This window comes from Cladophialophora carrionii (genome assembly GCF_000365165.1).
Source record: "Cladophialophora carrionii CBS 160.54 unplaced genomic scaffold supercont1.1, whole genome shotgun sequence".
Lineage (NCBI taxonomy): Eukaryota > Fungi > Ascomycota > Eurotiomycetes > Chaetothyriales > Herpotrichiellaceae > Cladophialophora > Cladophialophora carrionii.
In genome coordinates this window covers 4,664,680-4,683,348 of record NW_008481816.1, presented here as the reverse complement: position 1 = coordinate 4,683,348, position 18,669 = coordinate 4,664,680, and the positions used below count along the sequence as shown (strand labels likewise).

The following is an 18,669-nucleotide window of genomic DNA, read 5'->3' as shown; positions in this document are numbered from 1 at the left end:
ATTTGAATCCGGCTATAAGCAAACTTTAAAGGATAGCATTATCTCGTGATCGTATCTGTGAATGGTATTGACTGTTACCGTATTCACGAACCAGCAGTCATGAGGACTGCGTCTTCGTACTTGTCTTTTCCAGCTCGAAGTACCTGCTAACATTGTCGTCCAGATCGGCTTCATTAGTGCCTGGCAAAGTCTTCTCCTCGTCCACCTCCGCAGCTTTAGCGCCCTCGACCTTTTCGTACAACTCACGCAGCTCGTTGATTCGATCTTGGCGGTCCAAGTCAGGGTTGTAGCCGAGATGTCTCTTCAAAACGACACGTTCGTACCAGCTAAGGTGCCTAGGATGGACAGCGATGCCGTGGTAGTCTTGTGGCCTGCCTTCGCCAACAAAGTGCCAGTATCGCTCCTGCTCGCGGAGATCCAAGCCGGTCGTGTCGGGGATGAACAGCATTGTAAGAATGAAACCAATGAGTCCGAACCAGCTCACAACCTATTCTCCGTGTTAGTGCAGTCGCCGTAGAAGCAGGAGGTCACTTACCCAGAACTTCGTCCTTCCGCCAATATAGTTGTAAAGGACGGTTGCCGCCAGCGCACCCAGCTTGCCTACAGCAGCGCTGATACCGTGTGCCGTGCCCCGCACCCGTGCCGGATACACTTCTGCGGCAACCAGGAAGGTGGTGGAGTTGGGTCCGAACTGGATCCAGAAGCTGCTGAAGAAGTATATAAATTCAAAAGCTTTGCCTCCTGGCCCTTTGACGTTCAGCACTGGATAGGCAGCCGCGGCGATGATGAACAAAATAAATGTCATGATAAACCCTACAGCTTGCATCCTCTTGCGCCCATATAGCTTGTGGTCCATCAGCAGGGCGGCTAAATAGTACCCCACAAGCTCACAACCAATGTTGATGAGGTTGTACAGCCACAATGTCCCCACTTCGTCGGAGCTGGACGTAACGATCTGGAGGAAGACGTTGCGGAAGATCTGGTTACCGTAGAAGGGGAAGTCGTTGCAGAACCAACACAAACTTGTCGCCAGGAGTCGGTGCCAGTAGTGGTTCATTGTGAGTTTGAGAGACGTGACGTCGTATCCGGTAACCTGACCCTTCTTCCTGGAAGCCTTGAGAGAATCATCCACTCCTCTCAGCTTGTAGACACGAATGTACAGGAAGAGAAGCAGGCACAGTATAGCAATGCCAAAGGAGATTCGGAAGGTTGCTTGCGCCGCGGTCTTGCCGTATCCAGGGTTGATGCTATGGTTGAAGATGAGCATGACGACGATGAGGACCAGCTGGTTTCCCAGCTGGCCCCAACCTTGCATCAAGAATGCTAGTGCAACGGAGCGTCCTCGGTGTAAGCGATCGTGTCTTGAAGTCGCTGCACCATGGATCCCTTCCATCGCCGTGGATGAGGTCATCGGATACTCGCCGCCCACTCCGATTGAAAACCAGAAGAGACTGATTCCGTACATCACGGTCCAACCGGACAAGGTGACTCCCCACATGGATGTGAGCAGAATAGTTCCAGTCAACATGATGACCGCATCTTGAATGAGACCCCAGCGCCGGCCAATCCAATCGCCGATGATACCAACCATGATTTGACCGCCTATGATACCAAGGATCTCCATGTAGCTGATCGCCTGCACCATGGTCTTGTTGCAGATCTCGTGCTCGTCCCAGCAACGTGGCCAAACCACCTCCAGGAGAGGCAGGACGTTTCCAACAGAGAACAACACGTATCCTTCAGTGAAGAAGCCGACTCCAGTAACAGCATAGTTGCGGAGGTATCTGTAAAATGGGGCCAAGGGATCATCTTTGAACATAGCCCAAACCTCCTTCAATTCTCGACTGGCTTCTGTGCTGTGCTGCCGGTTGATCCATTTGGTACGTTCACCAGTGGGTAGGTCGGCCCTATCACCAGGGTCGAATCAGTGTTATTCTTGTGGCTGTTGTTGAGATGAACCTGACGGGAGTAAGTACGTACCAGTAGGTTTGATGGCTGTAGGCGTCATCAGGATACAACGTTTCTTTCAAGAGTGACTCGTGCTCAGCCGGTAAACCTTGGAACGCGACGTCTCGCTCAGTAGGAGCAACGAGGGTATCTCGCCTCCGCTCCCCAAAGTCTTGAGTCTGCATTGTTGCAGGACAGCAGCACGCGTCAAGGTATGGGATAGTGGGAGCAGTAGAGCTCCACGAATCTGGGGGTGATACGGACTCTGCGGTCAAAGGTCAGTCTGGCAGCCATCACGTATATGTCCTGTCCTGCATGATCAAGGACGGAACCCCATTGAAGGGATGACGTTGAAGTCGTTTCCATGTGGCCTCTTCAAGGGCGTAAACATTCACAAAATCCCATCTTTCGACCAGGCTGAACCGAATCCTGCCTCGAGCCAATTGACGAATCAGCTGACAAGTGTTTAGACATGTGCTTCGACGAGCAAAATGTAGTGGCAGAAAGCGACGAAGTCGATGCAGTCCGTTTACGCAGATCAGTGTGGTGAGTGTGCTATTTCGCAGCATCCGTTGATGTCATGGACGTTGACACACCTCGCGTGGTCGATTCGCATATGTCATAATGCTGCGAGGGTACCAGGAACAGGCAGCCTCTCTGCAAGCGGTCATTCGCCTGTTGGGGGCTGGTCAGCAGCACTCCGGATGCCGATCACGAAGACAAGCGAACAAAGCTCGATCAAGCTCAGATGCTTGATCGAAGGGCATGTAACGCCACCTTGGCGTGCAGTTTTGTACGACTAGCCGACGCCCGGAGGCTTATATGACTCGCCGTAGTCTTGGCGTACGTGGGGGCGCAAAGACTCCGAAGCGCAAATATCGGAAATTCTCGCCCCAAGCGGTTCGTGGTAGTAAAAATGTACATATCGTGGCTCGAAAGACGAAAAATCTATCCCCGTCACATATTTAAAACAGCGTAACTCGAGTCACGCATCGATTTCCGATCACCGATGAGGTCGAGGGCCATAGCGACCTAAGTCATCTGTAAACGAGCTCAGACCCTGCTCTCATCCTCGGCCGAAGAAACCCCACCATGAGTTCACAAAAGATAGGTACGTCTGTACCATCGAATAACTCACAAGAGGTCTGCAGGACTCGTCTGACTATCCCAGCTATCTTGTCGGTCTTCGACAAAACCGGTCTTCTCGACCTCGCTAAGGGCTTGATCAAGAACAACGTCCGGCTCCTCGCTTCCGGCGGCACAGCAAAATTGATCCGAGAGGCTGGCTTTGATGTCGAGTAAAATTCACGAGATCCCTTACTAGTTGACCCCCCTACTGAGTCCCAGCAGAGATGTCTCAGCGATCACGAAGGCCCCCGAGATGCTGTCCGGTCGGGTAAAGACCCTACACCCGGCAGTGCACGCAGGGATCCTAGCACGGGATCTCGCCTCGGACGAAAAGGACCTGGCGGACCAGAACATCAACAAGGTCGACTACGTGGTGTGCAACCTCTACCCGTTCAAGGACACGGTCGCCAAGATCAACGTTACCATCCCTGAAGCCGTGGAGGAGATCGACATCGGCGGCGTGACGCTGATCCGCGCGGCCGCCAAAAACCACTCGCGCGTAACCATTCTCAGCGACCCGGCGGACTACCATCACTTCCTGGAGGAGCTAGAACGCGGTGAAATCCCCGGCGAGAGCCGCCAGAGGTACGCGCTCAAGGCATTCGAACACACGGCCGACTACGACGCCGCCATCTCCGACTTCTTCCGCAAACAATACGCAGGCAATGGCGTGCAGCAACTCTCGCTGCGCTACGGCGCCAATCCCCATCAGAAACCGGCCTCGGCCTTCGTGCGCCAGGGGGCCCTGCCTTTCACCGTCCTCGGCGGCTCTCCAGGATACATCAACCTGCTGGACTGCCTGAACGCGTGGCCGCTGGTGAAAGAACTCAAGCAAGCGCTCGGCCTCCCCGCTGCGGCCAGCTTCAAGCACGTGTCTCCCGCCGGCGCGGCCATCGCGGTGCCCCTCTCGGAGCGAGAACGCCAAGTCTACATGGTCGACGACATCGAGGGGATCGAATCGTCGGGCCTGGCCCAAGCGTACGCCCGTGCCCGCGGCGCCGACCGCATGTCCTCCTTCGGCGACATGATCGCGCTGTCGGACAAGGTCGACGTGCCCACGGCGAAGATCATCTCGAGGGAAGTCTCGGACGGGGTGATCGCGCCGGCGTACGAGCCCGAGGCGCTCGCGCTGCTGAAGAAGAAAAAGGGCGGCAAATACCTCGTGCTCCAGATCGACGAGAGCTACGAGCCGCCGGCCCAGGAAACGCGCACCGTCTACGGCGTCAACCTCACGCAGGGGCGCAACGACGTCAAGATCTCCCCCACCGAGACGTTCAACTCGATCATCCGCCCCAAGGACGCGGCGGCGAGCCCGTCATCGTCCCCCCTCTCGGACTCGGCGCTGCGCGATCTCACCGTCGCGACCATCGCCGTCAAGTACACGCAGTCGAACAGCGTGTGCTACGCGCTCAACGGCCAGGTCGTCGGCCTGGGCGCCGGCCAGCAGTCGCGCATCCACTGCACGCGCCTGGCCGGCGACAAGGCGGATAACTGGTGGATGCGCTTCCACGAGCGCACGCTCGGAATCCAGTGGGCCAAGGGCGTCAAGCGCGCCGAGAAGTCCAACGCCATCGACATGCTCTGTTCGGGCCAGGTCGACGCCGATCTCAGCGACTTTGAAAAGGCCGACTACGAGCGTAACTTCGCCGAGGGCCAGGTTCCCACGCCATTCACGCACGCCGAACGCAGAGAGTGGCTCGCCAAGCTGAGCGAAGTGGCTGTGAGCAGCGATGCATTCGTACGTTTTTTGGTCCTTTTCCTCCTCACCTCCCGTCCTCACGTCTAGAAAAAAAGCAAGTGACAACTGACGCTAATTCTTATTCTCCAAACCACAGTTCCCTTTCGTCGACAACGTCTACCGCGCCGCGCGAAGTGGCGTCAAATACATCGCCGCGCCGACGGGGTCGCAGAACGACGGCGCCGTCTTCGACACGGCCGAAAACCTGGGCATCACCTTCATCGAGCAGAGCACGCGGCTGTTCCACCACTAACGGCAGTACTCCACGGGCGTTGGCGCCGTGTATGCCCCGGAGACGCGGAGAAGCGTGCGTGCGTGCGTGTGTGCTACTCTAGATTGGAGAATTACAAACGGCTCTTCATCACATGGTAGGGTGCGAGAAACGAGCAACGAGCAACGAGGAATGAGCACGGCGCTGCGAACTCTGTTCCACAACGGGCTATCAACATTGCCCCCTCATGCGGAACCGCCGTCGTTTGGGGCAGAATCTGCAGTGGTGGTGGTGCAGGAGGTGTCGAATGTTGCATGACCGGACGAATTGACGGATACCCAACCTGGTGAGATAGACAAAAATTTGAATTCTTCAGCTGGCCGTGAGCACCGTTAGAGGTAGCTCGGAGTTTGGTTTCTAACTGCGAGAGGCAAGGTGATTTCGGCGGTTGAAAGCACTCAGGCCCTGCGGTCCATGTCGTAAGAACGGACGAGCATCTAGCTTTGGAGGTGTGTTGTGAGCCACTAAGATTCAGCGGAGGCTATTCGAAGATTGTACGCGTTGCCATTTCTCGTGAATGGGTCATGAATGCTTCCTCTATCTAATGATGCCTTGTCGCCCGGAGTGATGTTCCAGCAGCTGAGTAGTCCATCGTCCTCTGATTTGTACAGCCAGCCCTGGAGGTTCGTCTGTCCGCTTTTAAAGCACGTACAGCAGAGTTGATGTTCAGATCCCGTGTGAAGAATCACCCTCAGGAGTTTCCAGCGCCGAGGTCCCTCCTCACTCCAGCTTGCCAGGTTTCATTTACTCGAGCTATTGCTAGAACTTGGTGGGCTTGTCCTTGATGGGAATGTCTTTGCCAGTGGCAGAATTGTCTGGACCGAGAACAACATGTCAGCATCCTGTCTTGAAGGTCCAGAGTAAATCAGTTGGCAGGTGTTTCCGTACATTGATTCCGAATGAAATCGCTGATCTGCTCATCTTTGGCTTGTTCGATGGCAGATTCGTTGTCTTGAGGGCCTTGGCCGAGGAACTTCTCTTGGACGAAGTCGATTCCTGTAACGAGATGATCGTGTTAGCATAAAACAATACCAAGGTAGACAAATCTCCTCAACGGGTCCGGGAGAAGCGCACCCTTGTCTAGGTAGTCCTCGTTCTTTTCACTCTCACGTCCACCGCCGGCAGCAGAATTGAACTTGTCACCGAGGCCGCCGAGGAAACCACCACCGCCGCCAGAGCCGGAGCCGGAGCCGGAGCCAGAGCTGGAGCTGCTCTGCTGAGTGGTACCTTGTTTGTTGGCTTGATCGTTATTGCCACCTGAGAAGCTGTTGAAGGCGCCTTTGAGTTGATCCATGCTTGCAAGTTGGCAACGACGTTGGATTTCTTCTAATGAATGATTTAAGAGACGTAGAGGAGGCGAATCCGGGCGTGGTTGATAATTTGGGATCGGAAAAGAAGGAACAGTGCGAGACAGAGGAGAGAAAGGGATATAACAGTATCACTTGCAAGTCACAATTGACTCTGATGTGGGTCACACGAGTGTCATAGGGAGCTGAGCATTCAATAGCCAAGTGACAGTTTAAGCCAGTCTGTGCTGCCAAGCTGCTTGGTCCTGCAAGAACGAGGGCCAGACGAGAAGTGCAAACCTGGTATGGGCACTGGCAGCAAGGATCTCGTGTTTTGCAAGACGGGTGTGTGCAGGAGCACGCGAGCGACTGAAGCCGCTGGGAGGACGGAGAGGGGCAGCGGTCCGAGTTACGTCATGCATCTCGGATCGGATGAACTTTGTTCGGCCTTTGCCCCACCAGCCACCCGGGCTACTCCACTAATGACTGGACCCCTTGACACCTCGGACCCTTCGGTTCAGCTGGCAACTGCTCAAGCACGGCCTCACTTGACGCCTAGACCTGCGTCTACTTGATATCTCAATGCAAGGCAAGCTGAGTGCTGCAGTAAACACACTTAGGCTAATGCGACGCTTTCCTGGCTAGCCTCGCTGGCCCTCCTGTCAACCTCGGCGGTCTCTTCTTGATCGATCGCTTTCTCCCAGTCATCCACAACGTCTTGAGCTTGTGCCTTTTTCCGGAGCCTCTCCTCGTTCTCCTGCTTCTTCCTTTTTGCTTCTGCCAGGCGACTTCCCAGCACAGTGTAAACCGGACGCTGTCCCACAGGCTTGACTTGAGGTGCTGCCATGGGGACTGCTCTCTTTGCCGCAACCTGAGACCAGCCATTGCTGATCGCTGGGCCCGGCCTGCCTTGTTGCTCAACAATTTTGGGCTCGAGATCCGAGGTGTCAAATTGACACAGAACAACCGAAGCGCCCATATCACTTTTCATCACCTCGCCGGCAATAGTAGGCTGGAGGCTTGTGAGAAGAGTGACCAGCTGCTCAGGGTTGACAGAAGACATGGTGGGAAGAAGTGCTACGCCCTGCTCCTTGGATAAGAAGATGATGTCAAAGTCCGTGGTTGGTGCTGATTTCTTGATCAGAGGCCGCAACTCGTCCTCGGTCAAGGCAAATTTCGGCTTGGTCAATAGGAGGCCATTGTAGTCGTGCTTGACCTCGTCTGCTTTCCGTTCCGGCCCGGCGGTTACGGGAGCAGAGACGTTTAACTGCGCCCGCTTGATCCTTGCCGCTTGAGCAAGAGTCTTCATTGGAGCACTCACAAACTTGGGGGTCTTGAACAACAACACGTGGCGGTGTGGCTCGGGGTCCAGGCTTTCTCCGTCCAGTCCGAAGTCTTCAGCCAGACTATGGATGAATGCTCTCTGGCGGTTCTTCATCGGCTTGAAGTGATATCTCTTTTCCTTTTCGTCTGCTGCGAAGATCCTCAAGATTTCTTCTTGCTTGTGTGCCCATGCAACATCCTCCAGATACATCTTGAGAGTCGCGGTCGAATATGGGACATGGTCATCGGTGTGGTCATCAGGGATGTGAAGAGCCTCTGCGAGATGGCGATTTCTCTGCAGTCGCGCACACTCATCGTCGCACTTCAACGAAGTCTGCCGTCCTGTGGGCGCAGGTACATTGGCACGGGCGTTGCATCTGACCTCTTCCTTCTTTCGCTGACAATCGCATGTAATGATGACTTTGAAAGGACATGGTTTTTCTTCCTTACATGCTGACGGAGCATGGCAAGGACTCTCGCAAGGATGCCCGCAAGTCTTCTTTGCCTTCCCACATGCCTGTTGGCAATGCTCATGTGCGTCTTCACACTCACCTGGCTTGTGACACGTCTTGCGGCAGGAATGTGAGCCACACTTGAGTGCCCTACCACAGACTAACCCGCATAGCACATCTGCCCTCCAACAAGGCTGGTTCTTCAGGGTCTTCTTGCCGCAAAGGCATTCTTTCTCGGTCAGAAACGGACACTTGGGACATTCTTCGTCCTCAGCATGGCAGCTATGTGCGACTGGAGGGTGTCCGCAGGTTTTAGCCCGATTACATGGAAAGTTACACGGTGGAGATCGAGTGCCGCACGGTAGTGGTGCCTGGAGGACAGTTCTACCACAGCTGCACGAAATGTCGTCAAAAATTGCTTCTTTGCAGCTGCCGCATGGGCCTCGATGACACAGGTCCTGGCAGACGTGATTTCCACACTTGAGCGGACGTCCACATGGACGAGTACAGATGTGCTCTGCCTCGATATTTTCTTCCAGCACCCGCGTCAAGTTTCCAAGAGTTTTGAGCTTTCTCTTGGTGGCTTGACGCTCGGCGGCTTTGCGGTCTCCTGTACAACATCGCTCACCACATTCGTGCCGACCACAATTCAGTGTAGCCTTGCACAGACGTGTGCACTGAGGCGGTTCTTGTGCGATCTGGTTGCAGATAACGTCAAAGGAGTTGCGACCGCACCGACATGGCGTTGAGATCTTGAGGTTGCACGGACTGCAGTCCCCAGTGTGACAAGTCTGCGCGCAGGAGTGGCCACAAGGCAATTTTCTACCACATGGTTTCTCACAGCTTGGGATGGGGTCGGTGCATGCTTTTCGGGGCTCATTCTCAAGCTCAGCCACCGGAGTCTTCCCACACGGGCAATGAGTGACAATGTCGACGGACCTTGGGCAGTGGGGTGTGGCTGAATCCTGAGGATGACATGGCTTTTCACAGTGATGTATCCCGCAGTCCATCTGCCTGTCACATGGTCGGCCACAATCGAAAAGACCAACCCAGTGAGCACTAACCCTTTCCTCTTGCTTGTCGTTGCATTGGATGATTTTTTCGACCTTGCCACAGTAACACCGGGCATCGACTTCGGCAGTACAGGCACCGCAAAGGCCTTCATGGCAAGGCCTTGGGCAGGTATGCTCGCCGCACGGCATCATATCACCGCAGACAGCTCCACAGCTCCAACCGGCGTCGTAATTTGTTTCCAGACACCGCCGGGTTGTTTCTTCTTTACCGCAAAAACAGCTCTGCTTGGGACCCATTGCAGAACATGGTGGACAAGGGCCGGCGTGGCATAGTAGGTCGCAAGGATGTGGACAAGGCTTGGGGAAATTCCTCTCTCGACCGCACGTCTGACCACACGAGTGCGGTGGCAGTCCTGTGACCGCCTTTGGATCTATTTCCTTCTCACACCAGCAAGTATATGCCGACGGGTGTGTATCCTTCGGTAAATTGCAACCTGGACATCTCCATTGCTTTCCGACGGGCATCTCTTCATCGCTTTGGCCAGCAGATCGTTGAACGGCTGAACCTTCATTTTTCGACCATCTCTTGATGCAGCCGATGTGAAACACCGTCCAGCAAGTCCGACATGACCACACCTTCGAGGCCCGCCCAACTTCATTCGTACAAATGGCACATTCGTAGACGTTGTGTAGTATATCTTCATGGATTCTAGTGGCGATGTCCGGAGCCGTCGAGCGTGCCAGTGAGCCCCTCCTGCCTTGTGGTTGCGTCTGACCCCGTGGTCGTGGTGTCGTCTTCTTGTTGTGGCGAGGAGGCTGTGGACTTGGATTCGCGGGCTGGGCCTGGGACTCAGACAGAGACTGAGAATTCGACTGCGATATTGGGGCAATGGACGCTGGAACGAAAGGCGGTGCTTCTGCGTGTAGTCGGGTGAGCCGTCCACCAAAGGCTCTTGCTCCGACATTTCTTACGGGTCCTAAATTGCCTGTCTGAGATGGTGGAGGTCTTCTGGGGCCGCCTTGCCGTCTGTGTCTTTGTCCTCTATTGGTGTTGCTAATGGTTGGTGCAGGCGCTGGCTGGACTGCTGAGCCCTCCATATTGGGGCGTTTGAAAGTGAGAACGAGAGTCTGCGAGGTCGATTCCAGGGTGAGAATAAGGGAGGTATGAGGTACGATCTCATGGAGCCCAAGGGGAACGGTGAAGATGTGCAGAACCGCAACTTCAATTGTATGAATAGTGAAACAATATTCAAGATGCATGCAGTGGCGGCATCTTTTACTTTCTGGAGAAACATTTAATTAATGCCTCCAATTTTCGGGATTTGGAGGCGGAGCTGCACGTCATCAGCGCGTGTCACTAGCACCAGCGCCGCTAAGCCCAGGCCTCCAGTTGACTCACCAGGAACAAGGGTAACCAATTGCAGTGTGCAGCACCCATCGTCTAGATCTTCCCACCGCAAAGGAGGACCATATAGTGTAGGATCCCGGAGTGACTGGGAACCGGATGACTCCAACTTCCATAGATGGAAAGCTTTGTCAATTTGGAATCAATCAATCCCATTGCTCTCCGTCGATGACCGCATTATGGTCAAGTGCTCGCAGTTCCCGTTTCGACGCCGGACACCTGCGATGCCCATATGCATACGGAGTACAGTCCGGTCTTAGTAGTCACTCAGTTGACCTGCGTACCATAACCTCTGATTTGATCCGCGAATGCCCAACTCTGGTTCTCCAGCTTCTCATCCTCGCTGAGCTTGACCCCGTCCTTGGTAACGACTGCAATGCTGTACTTGTCCAAACTCCTTGCATCGCGATAGAACAGCACTTTCATGCATTCCTTGATAGCATCAACAGCCTGTTCCTGCGTCACGTCTTGGACACTCTCCTCGTCTTTAGGCATCAGCTTGCGCAGCAGAGGTTGTGCCAGGTGTGCGCCGAAGCCGGTAGCCAAAGTAGGAGCAGAGAAAGTAGTCCCAAGGAGGTCTACGCTGGCCAGGAACGGCTTCTCTTGCTCGTCCAAGCCCGCCACTAGGAGCATGTTCCACAGAGGGTCAAAGTCACTCCTTCTCTTGTACATCACTTTTGACAAGTAGGTATGGAGGTTCCGCGCATTGAGGGAGTGGCCGGTAGAGGAGAGGTAGTTCTCTCGAATATCCAGCGATTGCAGCAGTCGGTCGAGATATTGCATGTCTGACACATCACCGCCAAAGCCGACGACCGTGTTCGGAGGGAATGTTCGCAGACGCTTGACATCTGTAAATCTTTGCAGAGAGCCATACGACGCTGGAGGAATTAGGTTAGCATTCTAGAATGAAGAGCTGAGGGACTAGGCTTGACCGCATACCTAGATTATCCGCCGCAATAACCACCCCACCATTGAACTTCACCCCTAATACCGATGTCCCCGTTACAGCAGGGGATTGAGTATGGGTCTGGGGCATGGATGTCTGGAGATATGAAGAGTCGTATGGGCCATACACATCATCTCGGGGCTACTCGAGTTAGCTTGATCGCGGATTGTAGTGCGAGGTACTCACACGACCCCAGGCCTGAGGATAATGGTTCATGGTAGCAGCTGTGTTGTTCAAGCCGCGAAGGAGTAAGAGGTGGTGCGACCGCAGGGTGAGATGGAATAAATGTGAGTGCCTGGTTGTTGATTGAGAGCCGCGTCAAAGGTGCAGCAGCCTTGCGTCGTGTCGCTGTTCGGCTGAATTGCCTTTCACAATAGTTGCGCTTGTCAGAAATTGTACTCTGCCGTAAAATCTAATGAGCTCGATTGGCGCGCGTCCCATCGTCACCCCTGTTTCCGCTGAGCAAGACCAGCCGCTGCTCGGAGCTGTTGCTCTGTGATGTATGAGTATCGTATCCTCTTGACCACGAAAACGTGGCAACCGTTCTCTGGGGTTGCGAATGGTCACCCATCATTCATCATTCATCATTCATCATTCATCATTTCCTATCGGCATGGAAGCTACCCTTGTACCAGTTCGCGTCTTTCGCAGCCCATCTACCAACTATACGATAGCCCTTCATGCATAGAACCAGTGTCCATCTATGCCTGGCTTCACGCCTGCTAATTCTCCAGGCAAGTCGAACGAAGTTGATACTGGCCCTAGGAACATCTTCGAATCAGGAATCAGCATCTTTAACAGGGGTCTAGACCACATACTTCGCGCCGCCACTACATCGGACATGAGCCAGAGGGGATGTGGTTGAAGATCATGAGTTCTGCTTCATCACCCAGACCCTCGGTGTTCTACAGCCATTCATACGTCTGTCTCGCAGTATATGGTCAGCTGCATATACCTTTGATTGTGACCGCCCATTCTTCTAGAGACATGATCCTCGATCTCTTTTATTACGTTCCTGCACCATTCTCGGACTCGTAGCCGGGTTGAATCCCACCGCGTTATCCGACCTCTCCCCCACGAATCCTCAGTCCTACGCATCAAGAACGACGGGGTCCTCTCCCTCCACACTCCTCTTCTTGTCCAAACCCCCCTCCTGCCTTACAAACTCTTCCAACGCCTCCACCACAACCATATGATCCTCCTCCTGCTTCAACCCACTCACCACGACGACGGCCACGATCCCTTCCACGCCCTTCACCCGCACGGGCACTCCACCTCCATGAATGGCGTAGCTACCCGCCTCGGGCCCCGTCCCAAGGGCATATTTCCGTGCAAACTCCGCCTCATCCCCCTTGAACTTATTGCTCATGAACCACGTGCTCACGCCCCATCGGTGCACGGTCTTACGCTTCCGTGCGACCCAGATGTCGTTGTCCGGCTGGACGCCAGGGCGACTGGTGGCGTGGAAGAGCAGATTCTGTGAGTTGGCGTGGGAGATGCTCACGACGGCCGAGTTGGAGGAGAGGGCGCGGAGTCGTTGCCGGATGTTGAGGCCGAGGGAGAAGGCGTCGTCGGCGGTGAAGTGTGTGAGCTTGAGGGAGTCTTCGAGCTTGATTATTGAGGGGAGCTACACGAAAGGGGCGTAAGTGTGCGTGACCATGGAATCCTACGGATTGGGATTGGTTTTGGGATAGTGACAGGGTACGAGTGCAAGCACGGGTATGAGGATGAGGATCGGGAAGAGTACAGCGGTATAGTAGACGGGGGTAACTCTGTCTGTTTATGCAGCCAGGTACATTGCATGCATACATAGTTCAATGCCCGCAAAGTAGCACAGCCGGTGATGTAATCGATGAGTCTAATCACTGTTCTTTGAAGAGAGGGAACTGGGAACAAGGCAAGGGAAAAACAAAACCTACATCGCGGGGAGCCTCGCGTAATGGCCGGGTAGTCATTTTTTGTGCTGGTCAATATAGTGGTAGATGGATGTCGAATTGTTGTACAGCAATATAAATATGCAGTGTCTGGCTGTTGATTGAGGCTCATTGATCGTTGAGGCTCTTGGAAAAAGTTGGAGGGACAAGAATGACGGACATACGGAAATTTTCCCCCTCACCAAGCCTTGTCATGGCTTGACGGCTCGGCCTCGAGTGTTGAGTGACCTATTCAACCAGAGCCTGCCCACCGGACAGACGGCGCTGTGTCGTCTGACTTGAGGTTCTACGCCTTGATGAGTAAGGTGAGCATGTGCAGTAACTGTACGGCGTTGAGTGGCACACGTTGAAGCGCTGAATGCCATATGTCGACCGCACTGTAGGTGGACTAGTTTCGGCATACTGGTGATATCAGCGTAGTTGTTTTGCTCCACCCTGGCCTGTAGTCATGGATATCGCTGTCCGATTGTGGTCCAAGCCTCTGAGAGTAGAGATCCGAGTGCTTTGGGCAGGGTCGAAGTGACTTGGACGGGGCGGTGGTCTTCCACTATTCCATCACTGCGCAGAGGATGATCAAGGTGTGCCATTGTGGTACTACGATTATTACTTCAACTACACCACTCCATTTCGGCCGAGCGAAACCACAGAAATCGGCTACCAAGGGAGAGTCGAGGACGACGCAACACCGGTATGGGACGCCTTCTCGATGCCCTTGCACCATCTGGGTGCGGACGTGGAGAGCAACCGGCCCTTCGTCCAGGGTCGCGCACAAACTTGGTAAGCTATGCTGCCTCGATCGTGGGACTAAAAAGAAAAACAGAAAGGGAGACTCCTCCGATCGCGACATGAGCGAACCGTCTCCGACTGACAGTCGGCCTCCACAGGTCCAACTCGTCCAGCGGCTTACCATTCCTCCTCCATTCGGCCGACAACAAGGACGGAACGACCTGCGCCGTTGTTGCGGATCAGGAGAGCAGCCGTACTTCTGAGGGCGAGGAGGGCGAGCACCTGGCGGCGAGCACGAGCCAGCCGGGGTGTTTGAGTTTGACCCCGATCCGCTGGAAGCAAGCGGCATTCCAATCCATGGAGATTGGGAGATACAAGCGTCATTGTGAGATCTTGTAAGCTCTGGTGCTCCCCGTATCGATGTACCGACATCATCACCTGACAAGGCGATACAGAGGCTGGGGCCGGTTCTACCCTCTCCAGAATCATCCGCGGGAGTGATGTGTCTTCAGGCCATTAGACACGGTGAACTTTGCCGAGCTCGATCCCCGAACGCTGATGGTGGACGTCCGTTTTGCGTCCGTGTCCGTCGTCAACAGCTTGGATGGTGGTCACGCACCGGCAGCTCAACTCGTACTACCACCTCAGCGGTGACGAAGAGAAGTCCATTTTTGTCTTGGCCCCGTCTCCGCCGACGGGCGGGTTGGCTGGTGAATGCTCGGTGGAACCAGCCAACATGGGTTTCCTCATGCCTTCACCGCACTTCGCCTCGTCCGAGATCCCAGAGTTCCAAGTTGACGCACGGGCGGGGGAACAACCAGATCAGGCTCGCCCTGGACAACGGATCGTTGATCGACGCGTTCGCCATCCCGGTTGAAGTTATTAGAAAATAAGTCTATAATACTAAAAATTGAACTCCAGAGTAGTCCACCACCCCTTCTTGTACAGCCCTACTTCAAGATTACACCAGCACCATCTCTATCTATTGTTTAAAAACGAGATATCGCGTAATGCCGGGAAAATACCTAGGTAGGGAGCTCATCACTAGCCTCGCTGAATCTTTCTCAAAAGGTAGGTGGTCAAAAAGAGAGAAGAGTCGAAAATTCTCCATCTAGTTCCTGTGGGGATCGAACCCACGACCTTCTCCGGGCTATGGTAACCTCCGAAGAGGTACTGTAAAGGAGACGTGATGAACCACTCTAGACGTTATTAGCGAGTGCCGTATAAAACACGACATTGACAAAATCTTACACACTAAGGAACTCTTGATCTGTGCGGCGAATCAGAACAAATTTCAGCACTATACAATATATATCCATTCTGCCAGCCGGGCCACCGTGATGCCCCGCTACCCGCAAGAGTTCCCCGACTTGGACCTGTACACAAGTACCCTTCTGTGGTCAGAGCTGAACACCGTTCTGCCACTTGCAACTTCCGAGACGGGCTTGGAGAAGTAATGCCGAGGAGGTCACACTTCGAGGACCCAATGGGACGCCTCATCCATGGCGACAGCGTTCTCGGGGAATCCCCTCGGATATTCAACATGAATTCTGTTAAGTCAATTGCTGTGAAATTCGAGAGTTGTCGTGACAGCATTATTAATGCTCGTAAGAAACGTTAGAGTACGGGGATAGACCTTCAGACTGGTATCGGCACAACAAAGCACAGTTACCAAGGTATCCGAACTACAATCTCTCTATCATACTTATACAATAGTCCGGGGCATCAAGGCAGGTGAGCAACAGGCAAGCAGAACCTTCTCCGCCACCCGGTCAGCAGGCCATGGAGTACGATACGTCGACCATCAAGGCCGACCCCATTACCGATGGAGCCCAGCATGAGCAAGGACATGAAAAAAACAGTGTTCAGGCGAGTCGAGGGCATATACGAGCTCAGTCCAAGCCGGTGGACGTGTCCATCCTCAACGAGCCTGTCACGTTCGCATTCTCCGGACGGACGGCCAAAAACAGATTCCTCAAAGCACCCATGACGGAACGATTGTGCTATTGGAATAAAGAGGGTGAAGACATTGTACGTCCCATCTCGTCTAATCTATCGGTTCATCCCTGGCCGCCTCTCTCTCTGCCCTTCATCCCTCACTTACCCCAAGTCGCCCCCTCGCCTGCCATGAAAAGGCCAGTGCTAACTGAATGGCACAAAGTCCGCCCGCGGTGTGCCCTCACCAGAGTACCTCCACCTCTACAAACGATGGGGCGAGGGAAACATCGGCATCATCGTCTCCGGCAATACGATGGTCCGCTACGACGCCGTCGAAGCGTACGGGAACCCCATACTAGTGGACGACCACGACGGTCGCGTCGCCAAGTTCAAGGAAGTCACTTCCGTGGCGAAAGCCCAGGGGTCGTTAATCGTCGCGCAGCTCTCCCATCCGGGCCGACAGGGAACAAAGTATTTGAACCCTAATCCTATCAGTGCAAGTGACGTGCATTTGACGATCAAATGGGCGGGGAACGAGTTTGCGAAGCCCCGACCCATGACGGTGCCGGAGATCAAGGAGATGGTGAAAACTTGGGGCGAGAGCGCCTATCTATGTCGGAAGGCCGGCTTTGATGGCGTCCAAGGTGAGCACACTACAGTACAGTCGAACGATATGTCTTGTGTCTTGTGTCTGCCGAAGGCATGGCTTTCCAAAGCGATGTCACTGATTGCATACACCTTTAGTCCATTGCGCGCACGGCTATCTGCTCGCCCAATTCCTCAGCCCTACCACGAACCGGCGCACGGACGAGTATGGAGGTGACCTGAACAACCGGTCACGCATAGTGTTTGAAATCATCGACGAGATCCACCGACGTGTTCCCGATCCGGGCTTCATCGTATGCGTGAAGCTGAATAGCGTCGAGTTCCAGGATAAGGGAACCACGCCAGAAGATGCACGCGATTTATGTCTTAAGCTCGAAGAAGCAAGGGTGGACTTTGTGGACCTGAGTGGAGGAACATTCGAGGGGCGCGCTTTCGAACACAAGAAACAGAGCACGATTGCACGAGAGGCGTATTTCATCGAGTTTGCCGAGATGATTCGTCCGCTGCTGAAGAAGACGAAAGTCTACGTGACTGGCGGTCTTCGCACGGCCGCGGGCATGGTCAAAGCCATCGAGGAGGGCGCTTGTGATGGGATAGGCATTGGTAGGCCCTTGGCCGCGGAACCCTACCTAGTCAAGGAGATCCTGGAGGGAAAGGTCACTGGTGCGATTGAGAATTATGTGCCGCTGCCGTTGAACACGCAGAGTAGCGGGACACAGCTGCATCAGATCGGGCACGGGGACGGCTTGATTAGTGATTGGTCTGTCGAGGCCGAGGTGAAGAGGTGGATTGAAGCGCACGAGAAGGAAACGGAGAGGAAGATCAGCATCCTGCCGAAGGTGGATAGTTCGGGGTATGCGCCACTGAAGGCTGAAGCTGGGTTTGCTTATTTGGCGGCCTGAGATGGACGACGATGGGTGGGACGGTCAATGTTTCGCACGAGCTGTGAGAGTCAGTCGCAATACAGGGCCCTGTCAATCCGTAGAGTAGACACAAGTAGATAACCTCGATGTGAACCATGTCTGAACCTTGGTCGATGTTGATTGTTCACGCGTTGCGTTGTGGCTTGCGTGAACTTGGCGCCAGTCCTAATATGCTGGCAACATATCGTCTAATCTGATCTGGACTTCCTGACGGTGGAACTAGTCCTTCGGTCCTTCTGCAGATCCTAATCGTACGATGCATGCTCATGCTTTTCTCAATTGCCCAAGCTGGCATCTGTCCCGGATGCAACAACGGCGTGCTCGCAAAGTATCACAACTCCCGTAGCATTGACCTCCGCGTCTAGAACTTCTGGAATGCCTTGACAGCCTTGCCAGTTCTGGGCAATACACGAAGAACGTTGAATCGAACCTGAATTTCCACAATTAGTCCCTCACTTTCTCATAAATCCTCACACATTCGGAGATCTCTTACTGTCTTGCTCAAGGGTCTGCACTGTCCCACGGTGACGGTATCACCCTCTTCAACACGGAAAGCCGGAGAAACGTGTGCAGCAAGATTCTTGTGTCGCTTCTCATATCTGGCGTACTTCGGGACGAAGTGGAGGTATTCTCGGCGGATGATCAAGGTACGGTGCATCTTGGTGGAAACGACGGTGCCGGTGAGGATACGGCCTCGGATGGAAACCATACCAGTGAATGGGCATTTCTTGTCTGTAGATAAGAAACTGTCAGATCCAATCCATCCGCGATTTCAACAGTCGATGTCCTTGGACCCAAAAGGCGCCATCCAACGCAATGCTGCAGGATAAACACTGACCAATGTATGACCCCTCGATCGCCGTCTTTGGTGTTCTGAAACCCAAGCCGACGTCCTTGTACCATCTTCGACCGCCCTTGCCGACTCTCCTGCTCTTCGCACCCTTTGACTTGGAGTTGAGGAAGATGTGAGGCTGCTTTTGGTAGGCGCGTTCGGACTGCACTGTCAACTCGGTCGCCATGATTGCGGGTTGTT

At 54.2% G+C, this 18,669-nt stretch overlaps 9 protein-coding genes across 9 annotated transcripts; 2 read left to right on the top strand and 7 right to left on the bottom strand.

Annotated features, from left to right (window-relative positions):
- Positions 1-97: 97 nt before the first annotated feature.
- Positions 98-2,132, bottom strand: G647_01674 (uncharacterized protein; the record flags this gene model as incomplete). Its single annotated transcript, XM_008725073.1, has 3 exons — positions 98-487; positions 536-1,907; positions 1,981-2,132. 3 exons carry the CDS (start codon positions 2,130-2,132, stop codon positions 98-100), a joined length of 1,914 nt encoding a protein of 637 aa, XP_008723295.1.
- Positions 2,133-3,039: 907 nt separating this feature from the next.
- On the top strand, positions 3,040-5,066 carry G647_01673 (bifunctional purine biosynthesis protein ADE17; the record flags this gene model as incomplete). Its single annotated transcript, XM_008725072.1, has 4 exons — positions 3,040-3,058; positions 3,119-3,245; positions 3,298-4,813; positions 4,911-5,066. 4 exons carry the CDS (start codon positions 3,040-3,042, stop codon positions 5,064-5,066), a joined length of 1,818 nt encoding a protein of 605 aa, XP_008723294.1.
- Positions 5,067-5,843: 777 nt separating this feature from the next.
- Positions 5,844-6,378, bottom strand: G647_01672 (uncharacterized protein; the record flags this gene model as incomplete). Its single annotated transcript, XM_008725071.1, has 3 exons — positions 5,844-5,899; positions 5,973-6,080; positions 6,159-6,378. 3 exons carry the CDS (start codon positions 6,376-6,378, stop codon positions 5,844-5,846), a joined length of 384 nt encoding a protein of 127 aa, XP_008723293.1.
- A 608-nt stretch (positions 6,379-6,986) lies between these two features.
- Positions 6,987-9,310, bottom strand: G647_01671 (uncharacterized protein; the record flags this gene model as incomplete). Its single annotated transcript, XM_008725070.1, has 3 exons — positions 6,987-7,969; positions 8,881-9,155; positions 9,210-9,310. The coding sequence occupies 3 exons, from the start codon at positions 9,308-9,310 to the stop codon at positions 6,987-6,989; spliced, it is 1,359 nt and encodes a 452-aa protein (XP_008723292.1).
- A 313-nt stretch (positions 9,311-9,623) lies between these two features.
- Positions 9,624-10,232, bottom strand: G647_01670 (uncharacterized protein; the record flags this gene model as incomplete). Its single annotated transcript, XM_008725069.1, has 1 exon — positions 9,624-10,232. A coding segment is annotated over one exon (609 nt), but the record flags the coding sequence as incomplete, so codon positions are not given.
- Positions 10,233-10,830: 598 nt separating this feature from the next.
- On the bottom strand, positions 10,831-11,725 carry G647_01669 (uncharacterized protein; the record flags this gene model as incomplete). The annotated part of the gene is made up of 3 exons (XM_008725068.1): positions 10,831-11,441; positions 11,503-11,650; positions 11,696-11,725. 3 exons carry the CDS (start codon positions 11,723-11,725, stop codon positions 10,831-10,833), a joined length of 789 nt encoding a protein of 262 aa, XP_008723290.1.
- An 874-nt stretch (positions 11,726-12,599) lies between these two features.
- Positions 12,600-13,464, bottom strand: G647_01668 (uncharacterized protein; the record flags this gene model as incomplete). The annotated part of the gene is made up of 2 exons (XM_008725067.1): positions 12,600-13,136; positions 13,429-13,464. The coding sequence occupies 2 exons, from the start codon at positions 13,462-13,464 to the stop codon at positions 12,600-12,602; spliced, it is 573 nt and encodes a 190-aa protein (XP_008723289.1).
- A 2,487-nt stretch (positions 13,465-15,951) lies between these two features.
- On the top strand, positions 15,952-17,615 carry G647_01667 (uncharacterized protein; the record flags this gene model as incomplete). Its single annotated transcript, XM_008725066.1, has 3 exons — positions 15,952-16,200; positions 16,331-16,751; positions 16,852-17,615. 3 exons carry the CDS (start codon positions 15,952-15,954, stop codon positions 17,613-17,615), a joined length of 1,434 nt encoding a protein of 477 aa, XP_008723288.1.
- A 382-nt stretch (positions 17,616-17,997) lies between these two features.
- Positions 17,998-18,655, bottom strand: G647_01666 (40S ribosomal protein S11; the record flags this gene model as incomplete). Its single annotated transcript, XM_008725065.1, has 3 exons — positions 17,998-18,066; positions 18,130-18,368; positions 18,475-18,655. 3 exons carry the CDS (start codon positions 18,653-18,655, stop codon positions 17,998-18,000), a joined length of 489 nt encoding a protein of 162 aa, XP_008723287.1.
- Between the last annotated feature and the right edge of the window lie 14 nt (positions 18,656-18,669).